Genomic DNA, 26,383 nt, shown 5'->3' on the forward strand with positions numbered 1-26,383 from the left:
CTCCCCTTTTTGATGCTTTTGTGTATTTTAGGGCTGGTTTAGATGTTAGTGTGTGTTTTTAAATAAAATCAAATAGGTTGGATGTAATGTTGGTCCACTACATGTTTGTAAGATCCTATAGTACTCACTAGGGGCAAAGTTGCTATTTTGGGTCAAAATAGTGGAAAGTTGCTATTTTAGTGTAACTTGGGTTTGAGGAGTGGTTTAAGACCCTACATACCCTATCTAGGGTCAAGGTGGTCAAACTCATCCATTGAGTTGCCAAAATGAGACAAAATGCTCATGTTGCAAAAAGTTACTAGCAATTTTGAAAAGTTGCACAAGCAACTTTGAAAACTTTTGCAAGAATGGATCAAGATGCAGTTGGATCAGTTATAACCAGCCATGCTTGGGATAAAATAATGGACTTGATTTTTGGAGAAGGTTAATGGAATTTTGGATTGCAATTATTGTGTTTGATACTCCTGTACGGATGTCTGTGGCAACATTTTGCTAGAACTATATTGTTTTCTTGTTGCTGTACAACTTGTACGGATTGGTAGAGGACATTAGAGTCCATGAGGATGTAGTGTTTTCTAATATCTTTCATTTTCTGTATATATTTATGTTTTAAGTTCTAGGTGTAAAAAGTTAGGGCATTTTGAAGGTCATTGGTTTGTATTCACCTTGACAGTGTTGTATTAGTAGAAATGGCTCTAACCTAAGAACCCACTAGTGAAATTGATTGAAACTATGGGAGAAGTAGGGTTAGTGTATTTATATATTGTTTATGTTTTCATTTTTTTTTTTTTCAATTAGTTCCTTGGTTCAAATGGCAAGCACTATGGTTGATTGTTGAATATAGGTGAGCCAGGATAGGGATAACAGTGCTTTGGCATGTGCACTCATATCTTTGTACAAGGGATTGAAGGAAATTTCTAGGTGTCCTAGGTGTTCCTCTAATAGGTCTCAAAGGTGGAAGGAATTGAAACAAGGTTTGGAGCATAGTTTCACAATTGTTCATGCTCATTGATCTAGATGCCTAATTAATAGGCTTAAAACTAGGGCTTGGTAGAAACTAGGGTTATGTGTCTAACCAGAAGCTAAGATTTTGGATTTTGAAAGTACTCATATGTAACTTGAATAATTTCAAGGACTTGTGTGAGATTATTTGGAGGTTTTGGGAGTTAAAGCTCAAAATAGTGAAACTAGGCATAATTGGGGCTAGGCAACTAGGTCTCCTAATGAATTTGAGACCAATTGGATTGGTGAAGGGTCTAAAAGTGTGGGTAAGGGTTCAAAGTAAGCCTAGATGGACTAATAAAACTAATAAGTTCCCAAAGGAATGTGTGAAAAGATCCTAGGCAGAGGTTTGGAATCTTAGGAGGGGAAACTAGCGAAGAAGGTTAGGTTTTTGGGGAACTAGTTGGACTAGCTCAACTTTGTGAACTTGGAATCTTATCAAGGTCAAATATACCTTGGAGGAGAAGTTGATACCAAGGATCTTGGAGATTATAATTAGGAGAAGACCCTAACAAGGATAACCATTGGATGGTTAGAGTAAACAAAGGAGCTTTCTGGAGTGAAGAAAACCTAGGTTACCAAAGTCCTTTCCATCAGAGTGGTATCAAAGCTAACTTTTAGGTTGGTACATGTCTAATGAAGACGGAATTCAAGAAGCTGAAAGTATGCCACCCAAGGCAATGAGAAAGGGTGCCATAGTGGACTTGGTCAAGGACCTATTGTCCAAGGCCAACCTAGCAAAGACAAAGAGCAAGAAAAAGATCATAGAATGGGGAGATGAAAGTGATGGGGAAGATGAAGGCCTCATAGGGGAGACAACAGAAAGTGAGGAGAAGGTGGATTAGGATAAGAAGGTGTTCTTGTCAGCCTTTAAGTCTCTCAACAAGGATAGTATGGAACACATCCCTTACTACAATGCTAGCTTGAATGGGGATGAATTGCTTATAGATTGGCTGGAAGCCATTGATAATCAATTTGACTACAAGGAGGTGCAAGAATAAAAAAGAGTCAGTTATGCTAAGGATAGGCTCAAGGGATCAACATTAGTGTGGTGGAATATGATGCAAGATGACATGATAGCAGCAGGAAAGAAGACGATAGTAGTGTGGGAGAGAATGAAGATTAGAATCAACGCTCAGTTCTTGCCCACTGATTATGAGATCTAGATGTATCAAAAGCTACAAAATCTAAGGCAGCGAGACATGACAACTTAAGTGCTTACACTGAAGTGTTTAATAGGTTGAGTCTTAGAGCTAGAAGACAAGAAGAAGAGGTGGAAAAGGTAGCAATGTACTTTAATGGCTTAAGGAGAGGGATCCAAGATCAAATCACTATGATGGCCCTTGATGGCATGCATAAATTCTTCCAAATGGCATTAAGAGCAAAGGATAAAACTAGAATGAGGAATGAGTCCTACCAAAGGGGAAGAGGCAATAAAAATAGAGGATTTAGCGGTAGAGGCAACTTTGGAAGGGGACAAGGTCCTAACATAACATATGAAGTTTAACCTACTTATACCAATGGTCATAACCAATATAGGGGATCCTTTCAGAGGGGAGGATATAGAGGAAGAGGACCTCCTAGGGGTAGGTCTCAGCCACAGGGGAGGACTAATTCAATCTTTAATAGCAAGTGTTATAACTACAACCAAGTAGGCCATACAATGGACATATGTCCTAAAAGGGCTACATCATCTTCCATGGGAGAAAGAAGAAATCAGTTGGTGCAAAAAAAGTGTTACTTCTCCCATCTCCAAAGCAAGGCCAATAGTGGATGGAGAGAACCTAATGCTAAGGAGAACTTTGTTGAAGGTTCCAAGTCTTGTAGAGCCTCTGCAAAGGAAGAATCTATTCAAGACAACTTGTAGGTCTTATGGGAAAATCTATAAGCTAATAGTGGACTCTAGATCCACTAAGAATATTGTGTCTATAGAGATGATGGATAAACTAAAGTTAAGGAGGATACCTCATGCCACTCCCTATAAGGTTTCATGGTTGAATAAGGGGAAACAAATAATGGTGGATGAACAAAGTACATGGCTAAATTTGACATTGTTGAGTATAAGGGCAAGGTCCTATGTGACATCATGCCCATGGATGCATGCCACCTACTCTTAGGATGTCCATGGAAATATGATGTCAAAGCTATTCATGATGTTGAAAAGAATACCTATGTGATCACTAAACAAGGCAAGAAATACAAAATGAGTTTATTGCAAGAACCTAGTGAGGAGAAGCATGTGGGAAGTAGTGTGATGTTATTGAGTGGAAAAGAGTTTCTCAAGGCTATGAAGAAGGAGAAGGGGGTTTGTTGTGCAATGATAGTGAAACCAAAGGAGGAGAACAAGGAGAAAGCCAGTATACCACTAGAGGTACAAGCATCGTTGGAAAGGTACCATGACATAGTGGATAATGGTTTTCCAAGTGCATTGCCATCAATGAGGGATGTGATTCATTAGATTGACCTTATACTTGGAGAAAATTTTCCAAACAAAGCAACCTATAAGATGACACCAATTCAAAATGCAGAGATAGCAAGGCAGATTCAAGATTTGCTAGATAAATGCTTGATAAGGAAGAGTTTAAGCCCATGTGTTGTACCTATAGTACTTGCACCTAAAAAGGATGGGAAATGGAGGATGTCTATGGAATCCAGGGCTATAAACAAAATCACAATAAGATATAGTTCCCAATGCCTCGAATAGAAGATTGAATGGACAATTTAGGAGGTTCTTTTTACTTTTCCAAGGTGGATTTGAAGTTAGGATATCATCAAATAAGAGTAAGCCCTAGTGATGAGTGGAAAACAACCTTGAAGAAAAATAAAGAGTTGTATGAGTGGCTTGTTATGCCTTTTGGCCTAACAAATACACCTAGCACCTTTGATGAGGCTCATGAATGAAGTGCTAGCAGATTTCATTGGTAAGTTTGTAATTGTTTACCTTGATGACATTTTGATATTTAGCAGGTTCAAGGAGGAGCACATGAAGAATTTGGACATGGTCTTGAGGAGGCTACATCAAGAAAAGATGATGATCAATCAAGAAAAGTGTGTGTTTATGAAAAATGAATTAGTTTATCTTGGTTTTGTGGTTTCTAATGGATACATAAAGATGGACCCTAATAAAGTTAAGTCAATCTTGGAATGGCCTTCACCTAGGTCCATAGGGGATGTTAGGAGCTTCTGTGTTTTTGCCTCCTATTATAGGAAATTTGTAAGGAACTTTAGTCATGTATGTGCCCTTATCCTTAACACCATAAAAGGTGGGATCAAATGTTAGTTTAGATGGATATTAGCAACATACCAAGGATTTGAAATGTTGAAGAAAAGAATTACAAAGCTATCTACTCTTAGGTTTCCTACTTTCAACCAATTGTTTGTGGTGGAGTATGATGCCAGTAAGTTGGCCATTAGAGCGGTATCAAGCCAAGAGGGACACCCTGTGGCTTTCTTCTTAGAGAAGTTGAATGAGGCTAAGAAAAGGTATTCCACCTATGACTTGGAGTTATATGCTATGGTGCATGTGCTTAAAAAATGGAGACATTACCTCTTACCTAGAGAATTTGTGGTCTATACTAACAATCATGCTCTAAGTTTCTTGAATGGGAAAGAAAAAATAAATCAAAGGCACTTAAAGTGGGTAGAATATTTACAAGCTTATACATTTTTCATAAAGCATAAGAAAGGAGTTAGAAACAAAGTAGTATATGCTCTAAGTAGAAGAGTCTTAACCATACAAGAGATACAACTACAAAGCATCAGAATGGATGATTTGAAGGATCTCTACAAAGAAGACAAAGATTTCAAAGAAGCCTATGAGGCATGTATTCAATTTCAACATGGATTCAAGGTAGATTTCAGTGAGTTTGTGCTACAAGAAGGTTTATTATTTAAGGGACAGCTTATGTGCATACCTCAATGCTCAATGAGGGAGAATATTGTGAAGGATAAACACCAAGAAAGTTTGGGAGGTCACTTTAGAATGGATAAAAATATAGAAAAAGTAAATAGGCATTACTATTGGCCTAAGATGCAGTTTGATATAAGGAAGTTTGTGGAACAATGCCAAATGTGTTAGAGGGCAAAAGGACAAAGCAAAAATAGTGTGTTGTATCAACCACTTGCCATACCTAAAGGCCTTGGGAGTGCCTTGCTATGGATTTAGTATTAGGGTTTCCAAAGACAACAAGGGGTAATGACAATGTCTTTGTGGTAGTGGACTGTTTCAGCAAAATGACACACTTCATTCCATGTAATCAAACCAATGATGCTTCTCAAATTGCAGGGCTATTTTTTAGGGACATTATGAGGATTCATGGATTTCCACTAAATATAGTAAGTGGTAGGGATAGAAAGTTTGTAGATCACTTTTAGAGGACCTTATGGAAAAAACTTGGCACAAAATTGTCTTTCTCTTTAGCCTACCACCCGCAATCAGATGATCAAACAAAGGTGGTGAATAGGTCACTTTGAAATTTGCTAAGATGCCTCACAAGGAAACATGGAAAATCATAGGATCATTTCATAGGGAAAGTTGAGTTTGCCTATAATGACTCCATCAATAGTAGCAATAGAAAAAGCCCTTTTGAAATAGTATATGGGGCTCATCCTAGAGGGATCCTAGAGCTAAGGAATCTCATCTTATCAAAAAAAAGGAGTGCACAAGGGGAGTCATTTGTAGAACAAATAAAGGAGTTTCATGATCAAGTCACCAAGACTTTACAAAAGCAAGTGGAGAAGTATAAGTCCAAAGCTAATCAAGAAAGAAGACATTTGCAGTTCAAGGTAGGGGATCTAGTACTTTCTTACCTTATGAAGGAGAGACCACCCAAGGGTCAACCAACTAAGCTACTCATGAAGAAGATAGGTCCATTGAGGATTTTTCATAAGTATGGCAAAAATGCCTATGAGGTGGAGTTACCTCCTAATTTATAAATTTCTCCAATTTTCAATGTTTGTGATTTGGATCCCTAAAAGGGACCACCCTTAGACTCTGGTCAATCTACTCTTGGAGCTTTGGAGGATGATGATTGGGTGAAAGGCTTACCTACACCAACACCTATGAAGTTGGACAATATACAAGATTCTAAAGTCCTCAGGAAGACTAGGAAGGGTAACTACAAGCAGTATCTCATCAAGTGGCAAGGACTACTTGAAGTTGAAGTTGCTTGGATGATAGAGACAGACATTCTAAAACATGGGGTCACCATTGAAGACCTCCTAACTCAAAGGACTTTAGTTCTTTTTCTGAGGGGAGTATGGTGAAGGGCACCTCCCCTTTTTGATGCTTTTGTGTGTTTTGGGGTTGTTTTAGATGTTAGTGTGTTTGTGTTTGAATAAAATTCAATAGGTTGGATGTAATGTTGGTCAACTACATGTTTTTAAGAGCCTATAGTGCTCAGTACGGGAAAAATTGCTATTTTGGGTCAAAATAGTGGAAAGTTGCTATTTTAGTGTAACTTGGGTTTGAGGAGTGTTTTAGGATCCTACATACCCTATCTAGGGTCAAGGTGGTCAAACTCACCCATCGAGTTGCCAAAATGAGACAAAATGCTCATATTGCAAAAAGTTGCTAGAAATTTTGAAAAGTGGCACAAACGACTTTGACAACTTTTGCAAGAATGGAACAAGATGTAGTTGGATCAGTTATAGCCATCCATGTTTGGTATATAAGCATGGATTCAATGTTTGGAGAAGGTTAATGGAATTTTGGATTGTAATAATTGTGTTTGATGCTCCTGTACGAATGTCTATGACAACATTTTGCTAGAACTATACTGTTTTCTTGTTGTTGTACAACTTGTACATATTTGCAAAGGAGATTAGAGTCCATGAGGATGTAGTGTTTGCTAATATATTTTATTTTCAGTAGATAGTTGTGTTTGAAGTTCTAGGTGTACAAAGTTAGGGCATTTTGAAGGTCATTGGTCTGCAGTCACCTTAACAATGATGTATTGGTAGAAATGGCTATAACCTAAGAATCCATTGGTGAAATTGACTGAAACCATGGGGGAATTTGGGTTAGGGTCTATATATATATATATATATATATTTGCAATGAGTTTCTTGGTTCAAATGGCAAGCCCTATGGTTGACTGTTGAATACAAGTGAGCCAAGATAGGGATAACAGTGCTTTGGCATGTACACCCATAGCTTTGTGCAAGGGACTGAAGGACATTTTTAGGTACCCTAGGTGTTCCTCTAATAGGTCTCAGAGGTGGAAGGAACTAAAACAAGGTTTGGGGCATAGTTTCACAATTGTTCATGCTCACTAGTCTAGAGGCCTAATTAGTAGGGTTATAACTAGGGCTTGGTAGAAACTAGGGTTATGGGTGCAACTAGAAGCTAATATTTTGAAATTTGAAATCAATCACATGTAATTTAAAGAATTTCAAGGACCTCTATGAGATCATTTGGAGGTCAAAACAATGAAATTAGGCCTAATTAGGGCTAGGCAATTAGGTCTCCTAGTGAATTTGAGACCAATTGGATAGGTGAAGACTCTAGAAGTTTGGGTAAGGGTTTAGAGTGATGCTAGATGGAATAAGAAGAAAAATAAGTGTGTTAAGAAATGCATGGAAAGATCCTAGGTAGAGGTTTGGAATCCTAGGAGGGGAAACTAGCGAAGAAGGCTAGGTTTTTGGGGAACCAGTTGGACTAGTTCAACTTTGTGACCTTGGTATCTTCTCGAGATCAACTATACCTTAGAGGAGAATTTGATACCAAGGGTCTTGGAGATCCTAATTAGGAGAAGAACCTAACAAGGCTAACCATTGGATGGTTAGAGTAAACAAAGGAGCATTTGGAGTGAAGAAAACCTAGGATACCAAAATCCTCTACATCAGATACCTATGTAATGTCACTATGTTTGTGTGTGATTCATGTTTAATAGAATAGTCATATAATCTTAGATCCTTCATATAATTTTCTAATTTAGGACTAAGCTAAGATATCATTCATTGATTCATAAATTTAAATTTTAGGAAATCAATCAAAGCCTCATTGTTAAGTGTAAACTCTAAGGCACGTTTTGATTCGAAGATCTTCTTCATTACCTTCACTCTCAAAACATAAAAAAAAATCTAGGTACTTAGTTCTCTTCCCATATATATGGCAAAAATTCATCTACAATTTTTTCTCTTCTTCCTCATCAATCTTACTATAACAAAATGTACATCACATTTTCTACATAAGACCAACACATTGGACAACATCTACACTACCTTTTACCCATCCTCAAATTTTATGGATGATATAAATCTCTAAGTTGCAAATTTTAGTCATTTCCATGTGATAGATCCATCTCACCACAAACCAAACTTAGTACTAGTGGAAGATAATGTGTAGTTGAGCATGTTGCAATAGTTGTGCACTACATATCACAAATTAGAAGAGCACTATAAAATCAACTATAAGCTAATGGCTGCCTATTTTCTCAAAAAACAAGAAAAAAGTTAGCAATTTGATTATTTGTTAAATTTTATTGGTACCAAAAGTGCACCATTATTTAGGCATTTTTGCAAAAGTTGCATTATGAGTAGGGTATTTATGTAAAAGAAAATGATCAATTGTGCAAACTTATCGGTTTTCTAAGTAAATGGGCATCAATGTTTGGGATCATAGTGTGTGATCCATCATCTTTTTACTGTTTCTAATCTTGTATTCTCTCATCTTGATGATGGATCACTAGTATGATGAGAAGCATTGATGCACATGTTTGTTCAATACTTGGTGTTTCCATGTCTACATTCATACCATTGTTATTTCCAATTGTCATTTCATTTTCAATGTTATTTGGAATTTGAATCTCATTTTCATTTTTTCTTGGTATTTCTTTCGAGGCATTCATTTCTGTTGGAGTTTTTTGTGCATGATCGTTTGTTAATATATTCTCATGATGAAAATCTAAATCATTTAAATCATAACCTGCTTTTAAAAAATCACCAGTTTCATCATGAGAAAAAAATTGAGGGTTTGGAGACACACCTGTATTGAATGTTTGATTAGAATGTGCACCTGAATCTCCTTGTATTGGGTTCTCTTCTTCAACCTCTTCATCCATCGTGGTATCCTCAATGCCTTTCTCCTCTGAAAGATTGCTCAACTCTCTAATTCTTTGTCTTCTCTCTCATTAACATTGTGCTTCATTCTCTTTATTTTTTGCAATCTCATCATTTGTTAGAACTTTTATTTTCTTCTTTCTTCATTGTTTTGATCCCATGTTTGCACTGGAGTTTTGAATTTGAATCAATAGCTTGCAAATTGTAGAAGAAGACTACAAAACAAAATAACTATGACATAAATTCGTTGTTGCAATTCAAAAATATCATTCAATCATTGCAATAATTGAAAAATGCTCTGTAGGGCATCTTTTTGGGCCCAACGGGTACATCAGAATCAAGTACCTGATTATTTAAAAATTAGGGACCCAATTTTTAAACAATTGGGTAGGTGATTATTTAAAAATTGGCTACCTGATTTTTAAATAATCAGGTACTTGATTGTTTAAAAACTGGGTGCCCGATTTGGTTAACAACTAAATTCAAATTAGGCACCCGATTTTTGAATTGCAAATCAGATGCCATGGGCGAGAATTTTCCATGGGTGTGAATTTGCATTGGGGTTTGCCTTGGGGAAAGGCATGGCATAGGCATGGTGCGACCAAGTCTATGCCTTTATGGACCAATTTTTGACTAAGGCATTTAATCGACAATTTCAAGGATTGTCATAATTTTTATACAGCCATCCCCATTGAATTTTTTGACAAGACGAAAACCCATTATAGGTCTTACTGTTCTGATTTCAAAAATGTAAATTTTATAGTGTTATGAGTTCATTTACTATTTTTCCATTATTTATTAATCAAAAGTATCTCTTAAACATTAAATAGTGACATTCACTAAAAAATTTAATAACTTTTTTAATTTTTCATATTTTGTAAATTAATTTACATGTCATCAATCCTCACACAATTCTTTTGAAGTTAAAAAAAAAATCCAAAAAAATCAAAATTTGATTAAATTATGGCGTCCATACATAAGAGCTTTTAGAAATTAGCTTAATTATCAATTAAAAATTAATAAAAAAATATTCATTAAAAAATTCAAGAAAATTATTCTCATCAACCTTTGGTGTGTTAGGCAACTTTGTTTAAAAGGATTCACAAAAAACTCATTTAGCTGTGTTAAATTATGGTGTTCATACACGAGTGTGGTATGAACCTGAAACGAGCATTTTGAAAAAGTGATTTTTAAAGATCTATACCAAAAAAAAATCTATCTTATGGGTATATGTAAATGAATTACATATTCAAAAAGAAGATTTTAGGCAAGTTACAATTTTTATTTCTGATTTTTTTAATATTTAATCTCTAAATGTCTCAAATTTTGGCATCAATTGACAATATATTTTAAAAACAAGGAAAACACTTCCACTTTTTGGCCAAAAGTGAGACCTAACTTCTTGCATTGACCCAATCATTGTACTAAAATAACATCATTAAAACCAAGGAGTCATTATGAATGAAGTTATTTGCTTCTAGCTTTGCTTGTATTTTGAATTTATCCAAATCTTCATCTACCCCTGCTTGATTATCCTCAATCATATAAGATGTCTCTAGGCTAGGGGTTTCCTCCAAACTTCTTGTATATTATGCTAGGTTATCTAGGATTGTCGCTCTTGAGTCTTTAAAACTTCCTCTCTTTGGGTTGGGGTTGTGTGTGCAAAATAAGCCTCTTCTACTCATTTTGGGTGGCTTTGAGACTCGTCCTCTTCCCAATGCTAGTGATAGAGGAGTCTCGACTTTGGGGAGAAGGTTGGGGTTCCTCCCCCAAACTTTGTTTTTGCTGGTGGACAGGTTCCTCCCTCAAACTCTACTATTTTTGGTGGATGGAGTTATTCTTGTCCTACTAGATATGTTGTCACTACTACAAAAGATAAAAATCATACCATTTCTTGTGCCAAAACTTCTCTTGTGGTGGTGTATGACCCAAATGTTGTAAAATACTATAGAATACTAAAAATATTGTGGGTTTTAATTTGAAGATTTAATATTTTTGACCCTCTCTTTCATAACTACATCATTGGGTGATAGATTCTTGGAAATCTCTAGCCTCTGGTAACATTGATATTTTCCCTTGTGTAAAGGTTATTCTATTATTTGATTTTTACTTTTGTTGAAGAATGTGATGTGGTATTAAGAAAACTAAGGGTGTCGTGAATCTAGTCCCTCTTGGTCAAATCTTGGACAATCTCCTTTAACCCTCTTAATGAATTTATCAATGTACGTATGGTATGGGTTTCTCCTCCCAATCTTCCTCTTTATTTTTGGGAGAAATCTTGCTGTGAGATGGAAACTCTCTTCACTATTCTTTAAAGGTAGATGGGGTTGTAGTTGCAATGGGCCCCTCTACATTTTCTTGCATTCTACTAGTTGATATTGACATCTATTGTAAGGAGTTTTTTCTTCTTGCTACAGAGTTGATGAGGTTACAATGCTACTATTGTAGAGTTCCAATGTTGTAGAGTTAACGAGGTTTCAATGGTGTAGAGTTAATTGCCTTTATGAAAAATTATTAAAATTGTTGTTGTGTCAATGTAATTGTCATTGATGACAACATATTGTACTTTGGTGGATGATATTGTGATTAATATTTTTTTTTCTTTCTGCTATTTTTTTGAGGCTTTGTTAATCTAGAAGCCAGTGCCTCAAAAAGATGGTCCTTTGAAAAGTGTGTCTTGTATGTGATTGATAAAAAACTTAAGAGAATACAATAATTTAAGATTGTGAATAGATCCTAAATGAATAAAATATATTAATATTGGTGATCATGGCTACTAATTTAATCATATTTGTATGTAAAGAGGGTATTGGTCCTATAGAAGAATTTGAGTATGAAAGAAAAAGAATGAAGGATGTAGATTAAGTCTCTACTGAGGTATGTTCTTGGGTTGCACCCCATGGCAAATAAGTTATATGGTCAACGCCAATAGTTGCAATAATACCTATATTATAATTTTGATTCAATTAGATCTTGGTTCCCACAAATTTTTGCACATTTTGGTTTGTGGGCCAAAAAATATCACCTAATAATTTAAATGACAAATGTTTGTGATTAGTATGGGCTAGGTTTTGCAGTTTAGGAAGAACTAAATAATACTTAATCATGAGGCACCACCATGTTGTATAGCTACTCATTATTGGAGACTAGATATAAATGGTCAATCTTGTGGTAAATATTGATCAAATTAGTAGATTTATTTTAAAGACATATGTTGGTCATATTATGGGACTGTTGAGACTACTAGTTATAACTAGATGGTGTTGGCATGTTTAGATGTTTCAACTATTACCTATTCATTTTTCCCTTATAATTATTTTAGTTCTTTATAATATAAATATAAGGACCAAGTTAATTCAAAAAAAAGCTCTTTTAAAAAGAACTTGACTAATTTATCTAGTAGGTCCTATGTGTCATGGCCAATTCATCATACCATGCAAAAAAAATGCACAAAACTAATTTAATATTTGATAAGAATTTGATTTAGAGAAGCTAGATGGCCAAATATATGCATCTTGTCATCAACTCATGAAGCTATAAGCTTTTTTTATGAGGATGCCCAAGTAGAATAATAGACCATGATCAAATTGTCCCTAGAAATCTAGCGACCTTGATCTTATGGTGGCCAAATAAAGTGAAATCTAAATTTTTACATAAATTATTGAATTTAAGGTCGGTTATGAATTTAATGAAATTTGTGTGTAGGAAGGGTGTGATCGCTTGGAAGATTTAAGTATGAAAGAGAGAGAGTGAAGGATATAGTCAAATCTCTACTTAGGTATGTTCTCAAGTTCCATCCCATGATCAAAAAGTTATATCAAGTCAAAGCCAATGGTTATAATAATACATGTACTATAGTTTTTATTCTATTAGATCTTGAAATTATCACAAGTTCGTTAATGTTTTGTGTTGTTCCATATCATATTTTATAATAAAAAGGATGCACCTTTAACTAGTACCATAGGTATTGTAGTGTAGGCAGAAAAAATTAAAAATAACTAATGACAAGCCCCCATTATGGTGTATCTAGTAACTATTTATTAGAGTCTAGATATACTATGTCACTCTTGTGATGAATATTCCTCATATCAGAATAATTGTTGAAGCAAGATAATGGTCATTTTATGAGTGTAGATTGATGGTTATGCTAGTTATAGATAGGTGGTGTGTTCAAGCTTAGGTACTTCCAACTATTGAATTGTCTTTGGCTCTAGTTGAGTTGTTTTAGTTCTTTATAATGTAAATATAAATACATAATTAATCCAATATATAAGGCCTTCGAGAAGAAACTTGACTATTATATCTAGTAGATCATTTGTGTAATAGCCAACTCTTTATAATGAATGAGAAAAATGCACAAAAATTGATTCAATTCAATAATAAGAACTAGATCTAGAGAAACTAGATGGCCAAATATATCTTTTCATCTCCTTGTGAGACTGCATGCTTTGTAATGAGGATGTCCAAGTGAAATAATAGACTATTTGATTGGATTATCCCTAGAATTTTCGGAACCTTGATCTAATGGTGGCCGAAATTAAGTGAAATCTAAGTTCACTTACATAATTTATGGAATTTAAGATTAGTTATGAATTGTATCCTATATGCATTATTTGCAGGAAACTTCTACATTGGACCTATTCAATTTTGATAGACACATAGGGTACCAAGCATTAAAACTAATGTAGTAATGGTTGGACTACAAATTGTCACATGATCATTTGATGCAGAATCATGAAATTTATGTTTTTATAATAATATTGAGTAAATTAATAGCAAGATAATATGGATCTTAAGTTGATTTTGGACACTTAGTGACTACATGCTATTAAGTTGTATTTTACTTTCAAAGGAATTCCTAGTATTTTAGTATTTACTCATGAATGTATATAATAAACATCCAACTACATGTATAATACTTAAAATTTGATTAGAGTTGTGTCTTTCCTTTGCTAGGTTAACATTTTTTATAAAATATTAGGATTTTATAATTCTATCTATAAATTGATTTTTTCATCCTTATCATTTGTTTCTTTAGATACCAATGTAATGTCACTATATGATTTAGATCCTTCATATCATTTTCTAATTCAGGACTAAGCTGAGATATCATTCATTGATGCATAAATTTAAATTTTAGGAAACCAATCAAAGCCTCATTGAGAGTTCACATAAATAAATAAAATCTAGGTACTTAGTTCTCTTTTCATCTATATGGCAACAATTCATCTATTATTTGGTCTCTTCTTCCTCATCACTCTTCCTATAAAAAAATGTACATTATGCTTTCTACATAAGACCAACATGTTGGACAACCTCTACACTACCTTTTACCCATCCTCAAATTTTATGGATGGTATAAATCTCTAAGTTGCAAATTTTAGTCATTTCCATGTGAGATCCATCTCACCACGAACCAAACTTAAGACTAGTGGAAGATAACATGTAGTCGAGCATGTTCCAATAGTTGTGCACTACATATCACAAATTAGAAGAGCACTAGAAAATCAACTATAAGCTAATGACTGCCTATTTTCTCAAAAAAAAAAGGTAGCAATTTGATTATTTGTAAAAGTTTATTGGTACCAAAGTGCACCATTATTCAGGCATTTGTGCAAAAGTTGCATCATGATCAGGGCATTAATGTAAAAGGAAATGACCAATTGTGCAAACTTTTTGGTTTGCTAAGTAAATGGGCATCAATGTTTGGGATCACAATGCATGATCCATCATCTTTTTACTATTTCTAATGTTGTACTCTCTCATCATGATGATGGATCACTAGTATGATGAGAAACATTGATGCTAAAAAATACACACAATCTAATTCAGAAAAAAATTACTTTACAAATATACAAATAGATTGTGTCTTTACCTAATAAGGTTGCCTACTAATAAGCCTCCTCTATGAAAATAAGTTTGATACAACTGCAATAAGAGGGCCCAAATGAAGATATGCCCAGTTATATAACTTAGAAACACCCAATACAAAACACACTACCTAACTAATCAGTCAAACCAGCCTAAAGTGTGCTGGTAACCCCAGCCGCCATGGTTGGCCGAATCGATATTGACAGGCAACAGATTACGCTGTTTGCTTGCGTGGCATAGAATATTATCCAGCAGGTGCTGATGTGGCATCTACTCACCCAACGCGGCCGGACCAGTTTATATCACTCCTCTATTTCCTTTAAATCCCAACTTTCATGATCACAATTCAGTCTCTGTTGGGAAGCCTGTGCTGTTCGCAATTTTCTGTTTCTGTTTGGTATAATTTCTTTTGTAAGTTGTATGATTTAAAGATTGCTTCATCTTAAGTTTATCGTTTTTAGATGAAGCGACATAGGATTGAATGCTTGTGTTGCAGGTGAATTTGGGGAGGCTGTTATTAGAGCCGAAGGTTGAAGTTTTAGGAATTACAAATGACGATCACCATTCTAGGTTATATGAATTTCTCTTCATTTTTGATTTCAGATTTCTATAACTATTTCAACATCAGATTTCTGCAATCTATAATATTGATCAATCACAATTAACTTTGATCTTAGATTGTTTGTGAAAGTTCAAAAATATGATTATTGAATAGTTGGTGTAATAAACTCTAAGGCAATTTAATTAGATACAACATGATTTTTCATATTTTAGTTTTACTGAAATCCTTTGAAATGCAACTTCTTTTTTGTTTTCCCCTCTTATTCTTAAAGTTGGTAAAAACTTTATTGCCATGGTGACATTACAGTGCCCCTTCTTGAAGATGGTAAAACCCTCATTGATGAAAATCCTGCTGAGGGAACTTTAAAAGAACTGATTTTGGATGGCGGATTTATGACGCCAGAAAGCAATGCATTTGGCCATACTTTCAGGTGAATTTTGATGTATTTTTTCTTTCCTTGGCTTCACTTTCTGTGAATATATGTTTATATTGCATTCTGATCATTGTTCTCTTTAACAGAGATTATGAAAGGGAAAGCGAAAGAAGGGCACTTGTCGAAGAGTTTTACAGGACTCAACACATCAACCAGACTTATGATTTTGTAAGTCGTTTCTGACAAATTTAGCCGATCTTATCTGATCTGTATTGCACCTGTCCTCTTTATTGAAATGGTTATGATGATAATATTGTTTGGTTTGTTAGATTGTTTGTTGTATAACTTTTGGTTGTTTGTTTTACTTTTGCAGGTTTTAAGCAAGCGTGAAGAATATGGAAAGCTTGACAGAGCTGTGATGAGCATTTGGGAATGCTGTGAATTGCTGAATGAGTTTGTTGATGAATCTGATCCTGATCTTGACGAGCCCCAAATTGAACATCTTCTCCAAACAGCAGAAGCCATTCGTAAAGATTATCCCAATGAAGATTGGCTTCATTTGACTGGACTCATTCATGGTATAAATTTATAACCCTTCTTAGATCTGCCAAGCCAATTGATGGCATAATCCTACCTGTTATTCTTCCATTAATCTACAAATATATGAATGAGAAATATGGTGATTGTAGATTTGGGCAAGGTGCAACTTCATCCAAGTTTTGGAGCTGAACCTCAATGGGCTGTTGTAGGTGAGCTCTATCAACATTTCACACAACTAACAAAACCCATCTGTAATTCTGTTAAGAAATTGTTAACAGTAAACTTAGATTACAGTCTTAACCGATTGAAACCTTGAAACTGCATTGGTTGCTTTAACAAATCTGAAATTTCAGGTGACACTTTCCCTGTGGGATGTGCATTCGATGAATCCATAGTTCATCACCGGGTAATTTCTATCATTGGTTATTATTAAACCTTTCACAAGATTTTTGTTTTTCCCTTTTAGAAGCTCAAATCTGGTCTTGGTGAACAGTATTTCATAGGCAACCCAGATTACTACAACCCCAAATTCAACACAAAGTACGGAGTTTATTCTGAAAAGTGTGGGCTTGAAAAGGTTATTATGTCATGGGGTCACGATGAGTACATGCACATGGTATGTGTTAAATCTCTAAATTAGGAAAAAAAATGATGTCTTTATGCTAAGATCTCTACCATTATTTCACAGCAAATCAATTTAATTTGATCTGGGTAAAACAGGTTGCCAAAATGAGCAATACCACTTTACCCCCTGCTGCACTCTTCATAATCAGATTTCACTCTTTCTACGGTAAGAAACTCATTTTGACATTCCTGAACTACTGGCGGATATAATGTTTTTCTACCCAATTTGACAATGTATTTTGTATAATGTCTCACAAACTCTATGATTTGTTTTCCTTATTTCAGCTCTGCATCGTGCTGGTGCTTACACCCATTTCATGAAGGAGGAGGATTATGAAATGCTGGAGTGGCTGAAAATATTCAAGTATGGAGGAAAAAGATGGTTCTTTTCATGTTTTTTAAAATTTTAAACAGCGTTCATCTTAACATGGATATATTCTTATATGTGATCTGTATACTTACGATTGTCTCTGTCTACAGCAAATATGACTTGTACAGCAAGAGCAAAGTAAGAGTTGATGTGGAGGCTGTGAAACCCTACTATCAATCTCTCATTGCAAAGGTACTCTTAATTTCTTTTTCAAACATTCATCACAACTCCCTCTATATAATGTGAGCACATTGTATGCATCATGGTTAGTGACATGAATTTTATAACTTGTGTTTTGCAGTACTTTCCTGCTAAATTGAGATGGTGAATACAAAAAGATTCACATGGTGACTCTGAAAACATCAAGCATCACACAACATGAGAAGGCCCAAGTTTAAGATTAGGTCTGAGTGGAAGTGTTTGCTGGCATGACAGTTCATTTGTAAGGATTACTGTTCAGAGGCCAGTTTCTTTTGTACATTGCTGTGATGCTTAAGGAAAGAGACCGCTGGTTCCAAATCCTGTTTTAATAAATCACCATTTCATTATGTTCTGCATCACATGCGGTGTTCAAATAAATATTTAGTTAGAATCCATTTCCTGTTTATTTAATGGATAATCTAGTTGGGAATGGTTTGGATGTCTTTTCTAAATTAGATTCAAAAAGTTTATTTTGTACTTCTATTTGCTAATGTACGACAGATAATTCATTTATTTAATTTCAGATGGATATTGGATGGAATCTAAATTAGGATAAGATTTATAGTCAAAGAGTTAAAAATATACTATCCAGCTTAATTTTTTTTTAATGAACATGGTTTGTTTTAGATGGAGTGTTCTAATTTTCTATCTTATGAACTTCAACAGTTAATCTATTTTATTTTTGATCTTTTATAAATGCAGTTTTTCTATCCATATAAATTGGAATGTGTGGATGATTAGGTTGATTGTTTAAACAATTTATGGATTGGATCTGATGATGCAATTTGGCTCAATTAATGTGTCAATTTCACTTATCTTTGTAAAGAGCAATGTGTCACATGTTTTTCGCAAGCTATATGAGGGTCAAAATTGTTATAAATTTATGTATTGAATATTCTTGAATACAATATGCTTGTGCATAAACTTTTTAAAATAGTTTTTTAATGATGTTGTATCAAGATTGTTAGAGTTTTAGGTGATTCTACAACACCACCAAGATCAAATGAATGACCAAGATAACTTCTATAAGAGAATAACAAGACAATTGCATTAGGATACAAGAATGATAATATTGATAATGGACATATTAAATTGTGCATAATAGGTCTCCTTATATAGGCAAGGTAATAAACATTAATGATAAGATGAAGATAAGTTGTCTTCCACACAAGATGAAATCACATGTTCACTAAAGGTGGATCATCTACAATTATGCAATGAAGTATATGCAACATGCGGAAGATGATATCACGATCTATGAATTAAAGGTATGTCACACATAGTTTGTAATGTGATAACAACTATCACCACCTAGAGTAGAATTTTCCTACACCATGTACAAATGTATAGACAAAATCATAGGTGCCTCATACACAAATTACTATGTAATGCATTATCTTAAGTAAGCTTAAGTTATGTGTGATTGTGAATATTTATTTACAGTAACACACCCCCTTAAGTGCACTTAGGAGAATGCACTTAACTTACAATGCAAGATAGGTATAGGATACTAGGGCATGTTACATACTCATGTACAATATGTGAATGAAATGCAATAAATACATTTTCTCATAAAGTGGAGGAAGGAAGAAGATCACATGGGAAAAATTCCATGGATGGATGGAAGACTCCATGCCCTCCAAGGACTACATATATCATGTGTATTCAATCAATTATCCTTCCATAAGAAGGAAATAAGTAGACCACTAGGTCCCCATGATGGATAATATCCTACAAATATTGTGAGTGTTTAGAGACAAAGCATAGTACAATGCCTAAAAATAAAATTTCTCCCATTGAGAAGAAGATAAACCAAGTATAAATGCAAGAATTCTTTCCCATTTTAGATAGGAACTATGAAGTGAAATCCATATGCATAGTATGATGACATTGTCTTTGGAATATGCCGATGTGTCTCCATGTCCTTAGATGATGAAGATGCCACACATTAATTAGGAACATGTTCAATCACAATAGAAAACGACAAGAAACCTGGAACCAATCACTAGTACATTAGGCCTATGTTTTTGACCAACATTTTTGACAAAATTCCAATTTGGCTTGTTCAATTCATTTTTTAAAATATGATTCTAACAACGTCAAAATTTCAATGATAGTTATGTTTCTCGTCAAAATTTTGATGTTGTCAAGATCATATTAAAAAGAAGAATTGAAACACTTCATTTTGTTTTCATGCGGTAGATTGCGGGTAGGAGTTTGGGTCAGGGTTGAGAGGAGAAACTGTGGCAAGAGGTAAGGGTTGATTGTTTGCTTCAAGAACACTGTATTTTTTGTTCGTTGTTTGATTTAACTTTGTATGCTTCAAGAATTATGGTCTTCTATATAGCAGAGTCTAGTGAAAATGTTCTGATGGTGTTATGGGTGAGCATTGGTAATAGAAGTGTGAAGGTGAAATGTATCTCTGTTTGGTGGTTGTGACTAAAGAAACTAAAGGGAGTTTGGTTGTGTTATGTGGTTTGGTTGTTTTTTTTCTCAACGTCACAATCTACGTTGGGTTGATTTCCTACCTACCTTAGTTTGAAGAAGGAGGGCCAATGGTTCCAGGTGTACCACCTCCCTGACACTCTTTGCTGATGGGCCAAGGTAGGTGGGAGAAAGAGATATTCCCATGAATGACACTTTATAGATAGTTGATCGCACTATAATCCTTATCACATTTGAGTAGCACAAATTGTGGCACCAATCTTCTCAGTGTGACTTCCTGTCAGTACTAATTTGTAGCACAAATGCAACCCCCTTGCACATCTATACAACATGTCCATTCCATGGAATTCATGCATTCATTTAGTAAATCCTTTGACCCTGAGCTAGATGCCATGTAAACATGTACATGCACATGGCATTAGGTCCACAAAAGAAAAAGTTGCCCCATCTTCCTCTTCCTATTTAAAAATGTGTGGTAGATGTAGTTTGATATTTACTAAATTCGATGGGGATCTAAAAGAAGGAAGCCCTAGAATTCCCTATACCCAAATCATCTAAAAACTCCAACCCTAAATTATTTGCTGACTGTGGATGCCAATACCTAGACTTCCACCTAGGAATTTGTTGAATAGTTGCATAAAAATATAAAGCCATTCTTTCTTGAATTCACTAGATATTATTTTCTATAGTTCATAGGAAATTACTTTCCTTCTTGAATCCAAGTTTTAATTTTATTTCCATATAATTCCCCTTATATAGTCATGTAATAAAATGGTCAATATAACTCAAAAATCTCTACCCTACTAGTTTGAACTTTAGATATGCCTATAATTAGCTTGTGATTATGATGCTAATAATTTACCCGACATCATTTTTAGTAGTGATTCTTGTCCAGATCTGAAATGGGAAGGTTCAGTTTATCTGAAGGATATCACCAATTTTTGTGAGGGAAGATGCCCTAGATTAACTTTTGCTAATACAAATCATAGCCTTATTACCTTCCCATAGTCAAAGGCTCAAGTGTTAGACTTTAGGCCCACCTTCTATGTTTGGAGTTTACAAAAACCTTGATGACATTCTTTTTTGACTTATTATTGTTTACCATAATCTTTGCATTATTTATTTAGCCATCATAGGTTAGTTTTTTTCTTTCCTATCCCTCTTTGTCATTGCCTTTATTATTTGTCAATTTATAAGTCTAACAACTAGTGTGTGGTTATATTGTTTTCCTTGTTTCTTTAATACACTATTTACTATCCCTTTTAGTTACTACATATTCTATTAGATTTAGTGGTTCGATAAAATATATTATAATTATAAATAACTTATACAATTAAAGGGATAAAGATACTTAGCTATGTGACTAAAGAATGAATGATTCTAATGATCTTTCGCTAAAATGGGAAACAATGCCTCTCTTTGTTGATGTTACCTCATGGATTTTGCATCTTCATGTATTTCTGGTTTTGAATTAGTTTGTCTACACCATAGATCTGACCCACTGATTGCATACCATTCACCCCTTTCAAGCTAGATTTTGGCTTAAATAATAGAAGAATTTTCTTGATTAGAATTCATACAAATCAAAATTGTGATTAGTTGGAGAAATTCAGTTGCAAATAGTTTGATACAATTTTAAACAATTCTTTGTTTGATACACTGTGATTCCCAATTTTGTTAGTACTAATTTTCTCAGAATGACTTCATGTCAGCACTAATTTTCAGCACAAATGCAACCCATGGCACATATATCTAGTTTTTAATCTTCAAATTAATGCATATTTATGTATTTGTTATGATTTCTCTAGTTTTGTCTAAACTACAAACATATTACAATGGCTTATAGATTTTTTGCAAGACTATAGGGTATAGTTATGAATAAATTCCATCATACAATGACTTATAGATTGGTTGTATTCCATACTTATTTGAAAGCGCTAATCCTAATAACTAACTGGGAAATGAAGTTCAATTTGTTACTATTTAGTGGAGACTCTTCACTTCCTATTAGAAATCCTTCTAATTGTATGCATAATATTAAATTATTTGAATTTGAATTGTATGGGCATTATGTAGGCGTAAATAAAAGTTTGTCAATATACAAAAATTAATAAAGGAATTTTTATTTCTTTAAAGTGAATTGAGCTAATTGATGAGCCAATATAAGTCCACATGACCAAATGAGTCTTTGATATCCAATATTGCAAATGCTCTAATATGTTCACTTTTCATATGCACAATTTAGTTCCCTAACACTAATACCTAATTGCTTAAACTCTAAATTGATGCTCCATAATGAATGTAAGGTTTAAAAACAATGAACACCAAAAAATGGAGCAGCAATGAAAATTGAACAATAGTAGACAACCTCTAGATAGCCAAACAATATCTATACAATACAACATTGAGACCAGCAATGATGAAAAATCTAGCAATCCCAAAGAATGAACATATAAAAGACTACAACTCTTCTGAATCCCAAAAAGTAGATCCACTTGAAGTGGTAAATTGAATCCTAGGATAAGATACTTTAAGAATAGCAATCAATTTTGAAGAAAGGACCTTAAACCTCATGCTTACCACCTTCTAAACCTTGAGATTGCAATGAATATGATATCTTAACAATCAATGAATTTGTGTTAGGATATAACAACTGTGATCTTATAATAAAAATTAGTTAATTAAGATAAAATTTTGTAGCTAAGAGTATACTAAAATCTTGAATAACAACAATATTACAAACTCAAATGTCAAGGCTAATTTTGATGTAATAAGTTTTCATGAAAGCCAACCATATGTCCTGGAGTCTTTTTCTTGGGATCGCTATTATTGTTGAAGTTGATGAAAGATCAACCCCATATCTCCCAAGGATCATCTGCATGTAAATGCCTATCACAAAAAGAGAGAAGCAAAAGTTATGGAGGTTGGAATTCCTAGATCCATAGATGAGACATTCTTGATGAGAAAAAACATAAATTGCTATTATCAAAAGTGAATCGGCTAATAATTACAAGGAGAGATAGTCCTTATAAAGTAGATCGAAATGCTAAAAAGGTTTGACCTAGGTTGCATCATAATAATTAATAAAAGAATTAAATATTAGATGCCTAAAGTTTAGCTTAAGAAAACTAGAGTTAATTAGAAAATATCTAATTACTTTGACACCCCCCCACCCCAGGGAGTAGCTAAAAACCTAGAAACAACTACAAAAAGTAGATTAGGGTCCTGAAAAAAAAGTCTAACAAGGTACCCAAGCACAACCATACCTCTAAAAAGAGGAGAAATAGAGAAAACCACATGTGAAAAGGCCTACTCCAAAAAGAGATGGAAAAAAATGTTGAAAGAAACTAACGAAGGAATGAAGAAGCCTCCAAATTAGGGAATGTCCCAGAAGATAGGGACACAAGATGATCATGAAGAACACCACTAAAGCATGTAGAAGCTGTAAAGCACTGTCAAAAGTAACTGTTGATCTGAAGAACCTCTACTAAAACAAAACCTGACCACGTAGAGAAGACTATAATCTACATCAAATTAAGAGGCACACAAAGGAAACCAACTGAACTTGAAGATATAGATGGTATGCAACACCAAAGCCTAAAGATTTGATCAATCAAACATGGAAGGAAGAAACCAAATTAGGAATGAAAATAAGAGTGTCTATATGGTAAATGACCCATCTCACCAAAAGGTATAGGTACCCAGCCACTGCATCCACCTAGTACATAGAAAGAAATACTGAATACATAGCCCACTCCATCGAACCAAGGAAGCATGAGGAATAATAGAAGAACCCCCCCCCCCTAACATAGACAAGGGAAAGGTGACATGCAACTAGAAAAGTAGGCCAAAAGAACTAGATGTCAAGGAATCATGATCAAGATGCACAAAAGAAGACATATGTGTGTATTGAGGTGATCAATCTTAGACATGACATGAGGCTAATGTCTGAAAAGGGAAACTGATTGGACAAAGGAAGAAGGCAAAAATGGGCAAAACATCAACTCCCCATGACACTTTAATTAGATTAGTGCATGTACAATAAGGCACAAGATGTAATGAAGCCTAAGAACACAATAATATGCATGAGTGTCCTCAGATGACACTGCTTGAATCAGAAGGCAAAACAAGGAAAAACTATTGAAATGAAAATATAGATGAAATATAACACTTCATCTCAGTGAGTTTGCAAGAAAGAATACTAATGATGTCTAAATAGACCAGAAGAGACATAAGACTAATATAATAGATAGTACAAGTCATGACGAATCATTTGAGGCAACAAAATCGATCCTCAGACTTGAAACAACCAAGATATCCACTAGAATGCAAAAATGAAAAAGACTAAATAGAATGTGCTTGAAGAAAAATCTGGAAAAACAACCAATATCAGTGGAAAGAGCTCAAAAAGATATTTCCAACAATATAATTAGAGTTCACAAATCAGAGATTTAATGCTCAAGATATGTCCCTCAGAGTGCAAACTTGCACTTGAATTTGATAGAAGAAAAAACCATGAAAATAGTCAAAAAAGAAAAATAACTATACCACTATGACAACCTCAGAATTAGATTTCTAGCGATATATCATTTGCAAAATATGGATTCTATATGCCTGAGATATGAGAAAAAATGCAAAGGTAGGTCGAAACAAAGCCTGAAGAGGAGACATGATCACTGATGCAATGCTGATGTTAGCAAGTGAAGAGCATAAAATTGATGGTCAAATCATCATCGAGGCAAAAAAAAGCCATAAAATGACCCTTGCCAAAAAAAAACCAACCATCAAAAATAAGTCAAAAAACCAAGGGCCAGTGTTGGATAAAAAATTGGTGGCCAAAATAAGAGTGTGTTTGAAAGAAAAAACACCAAATCCACCAAAGAAATAACAAGACCACTCAATAAAGTGGTAAATCTTTGATGAATGCAAAACCACACATGGAGAAGACAAGACTGCCCTCAAAGACCACCACAAGTAAGTGCATAATTCAAGTCGAATCACAAATAATGTTGGGCTTCATCAAAAAAGAAAGCCTTTAACTTTAAATAGTGCCATTAATGAGTTGTGTTGTGTCCATGTGGTAAAAGAAACCATTGGGGGAAAGAAATATGCCAAACCACTCATAATAGTTGATAGTGCCAATGCATGTGAGCTTCAAAAAGGAGTCCCCCAAATCTACACTAAAATAGAGGAGATGATTGTGCATTAAAAATATCATAAAATCACTAATGACTAGTAAAACAACCAATAAACAATCCAAAAACCATCAAAAAATCCATGTGTTGACTAGGAGAGCCTAATTAAAATGAAAAAATTGCACTAAAAATAGGAAAAATGATGATCAGAGTTGGAAATTGCTGGAGACAATGGAAAAAGTTGAAGCCGCAAATCACAAGTTGGACATGCACATAGGTCAGAAAGAAAATGCCTTTGGGCATGCCACACATGAAGCCCAAAAAAGTTCTCTCAAACTCGCAAAATATCCAATGTGAAGTCATTCAAGCGTCTGTCTAGTCCACTATCATGTCATGTGGATGTGGAGCTGCACAATTTTCTCAATAATATGAGTGGGACAAAGGAGTTCATCAAGGGTGCAAAACTATGGTTCATGCAGAGGTCTCCCTTTGTAGCTGCTCTATCTGAGGCACTCAAAGAACGAGTGATGACCCTCTATGATGCCAAGAGATAGCTACGTCTCATTTATCTTACAAATGATATCCTTTTTGACATTTTTTAGAGGTGTATTAATCTCTAAGAGGTTTCTCCCACTCATACAAAATGGCGCACAAGGAAGAGTTGGGCATAGGACCTGATTTGATAGGCCTACAACATAATTTTGGAACCCAAGGTATTGACCACATAGGAGCAGCAAAAATAGGAGCAGTGAACACCAAATACAAGGTTGGCCAAAGTGTAGGTCAAAATAAAGACCTTTTCCACACATAGAGCCTACACACCATCATAAAATAGAGGAAACCTCCCCCTGCGCCCCCCCCCCCCCCCCTCCACCCTGCGCCTGTGAAAAGACAAGCCAGAGGAGGGTGAAGGAGGGCATGGCCCCAAAAGACCACCAAAATAATTTTATTTCCTTTGAAAAAATTGCTCCTTCAACATTTCCAATTATGATTTAAATATAAATAAAAAAATTTCATGTCAATTTGTGTGCCCAGGTCAAAATGACCTGGGTGCCAAAACATTTTGCCTAAGATTTCAACAATGTCCAAACTTGACGTATTTTATATGGAAATGGGGATTTTCAAGTGCTTTGAGCACAACGGTGATGTCCATTTTTGCTCAAAGTACCTTAGAAAATAGTGACCCCCCAGATCCAATA

At 34.6% G+C, this 26,383-nt stretch overlaps 1 protein-coding gene across 2 annotated transcripts; it reads left to right on the forward strand.

The window, feature by feature from the left end:
* Positions 1-15,218: 15,218 nt before the first annotated feature.
* Positions 15,219-17,963, forward strand: LOC149550881 (inositol oxygenase 1-like). 2 transcript variants are annotated; one of them, XM_089786462.1, is made up of 12 exons: positions 15,219-15,331; positions 15,431-15,504; positions 15,803-15,926; positions 16,016-16,097; positions 16,243-16,447; positions 16,559-16,618; positions 16,763-16,815; positions 16,903-17,025; positions 17,130-17,199; positions 17,319-17,397; positions 17,514-17,595; positions 17,705-17,963. In XM_089786462.1, exons 2-12 carry the CDS (start codon positions 15,486-15,488, stop codon positions 17,729-17,731), a joined length of 924 nt encoding a protein of 307 aa, XP_089642588.1. In that variant the 5' UTR covers positions 15,219-15,331; positions 15,431-15,485; the 3' UTR covers positions 17,732-17,963. The 2 variants fall into 2 exon arrangements, with proteins under 2 accessions (XP_089642588.1, XP_089642587.1); XM_089786461.1 differs by having other exon boundaries at positions 15,247-15,345.
* The last annotated feature ends 8,420 nt before the right edge of the window (positions 17,964-26,383 follow it).

This window comes from Cupressus sempervirens, chromosome 6 (assembly GCF_028749045.1).
Source record: "Cupressus sempervirens isolate cs-2001-9-10 chromosome 6, ASM2874904v1, whole genome shotgun sequence".
Classification (NCBI taxonomy): domain Eukaryota; kingdom Viridiplantae; phylum Streptophyta; class Pinopsida; order Cupressales; family Cupressaceae; genus Cupressus; species Cupressus sempervirens.

Bases quoted from the DNA above. Each gene is read 5' to 3' on its own strand.
- LOC149550881 (XM_089786462.1), top strand. The intron at 16,619-16,762 runs GTGAGCTCTATC...CTGAAATTTCAG, and splicing joins ACCTCAATGGGCTGTTGTAG to GTGACACTTTCCCTGTGGGA. The intron at 16,816-16,902 runs GTAATTTCTATC...CTTGGTGAACAG, and splicing joins AATCCATAGTTCATCACCGG to TATTTCATAGGCAACCCAGA.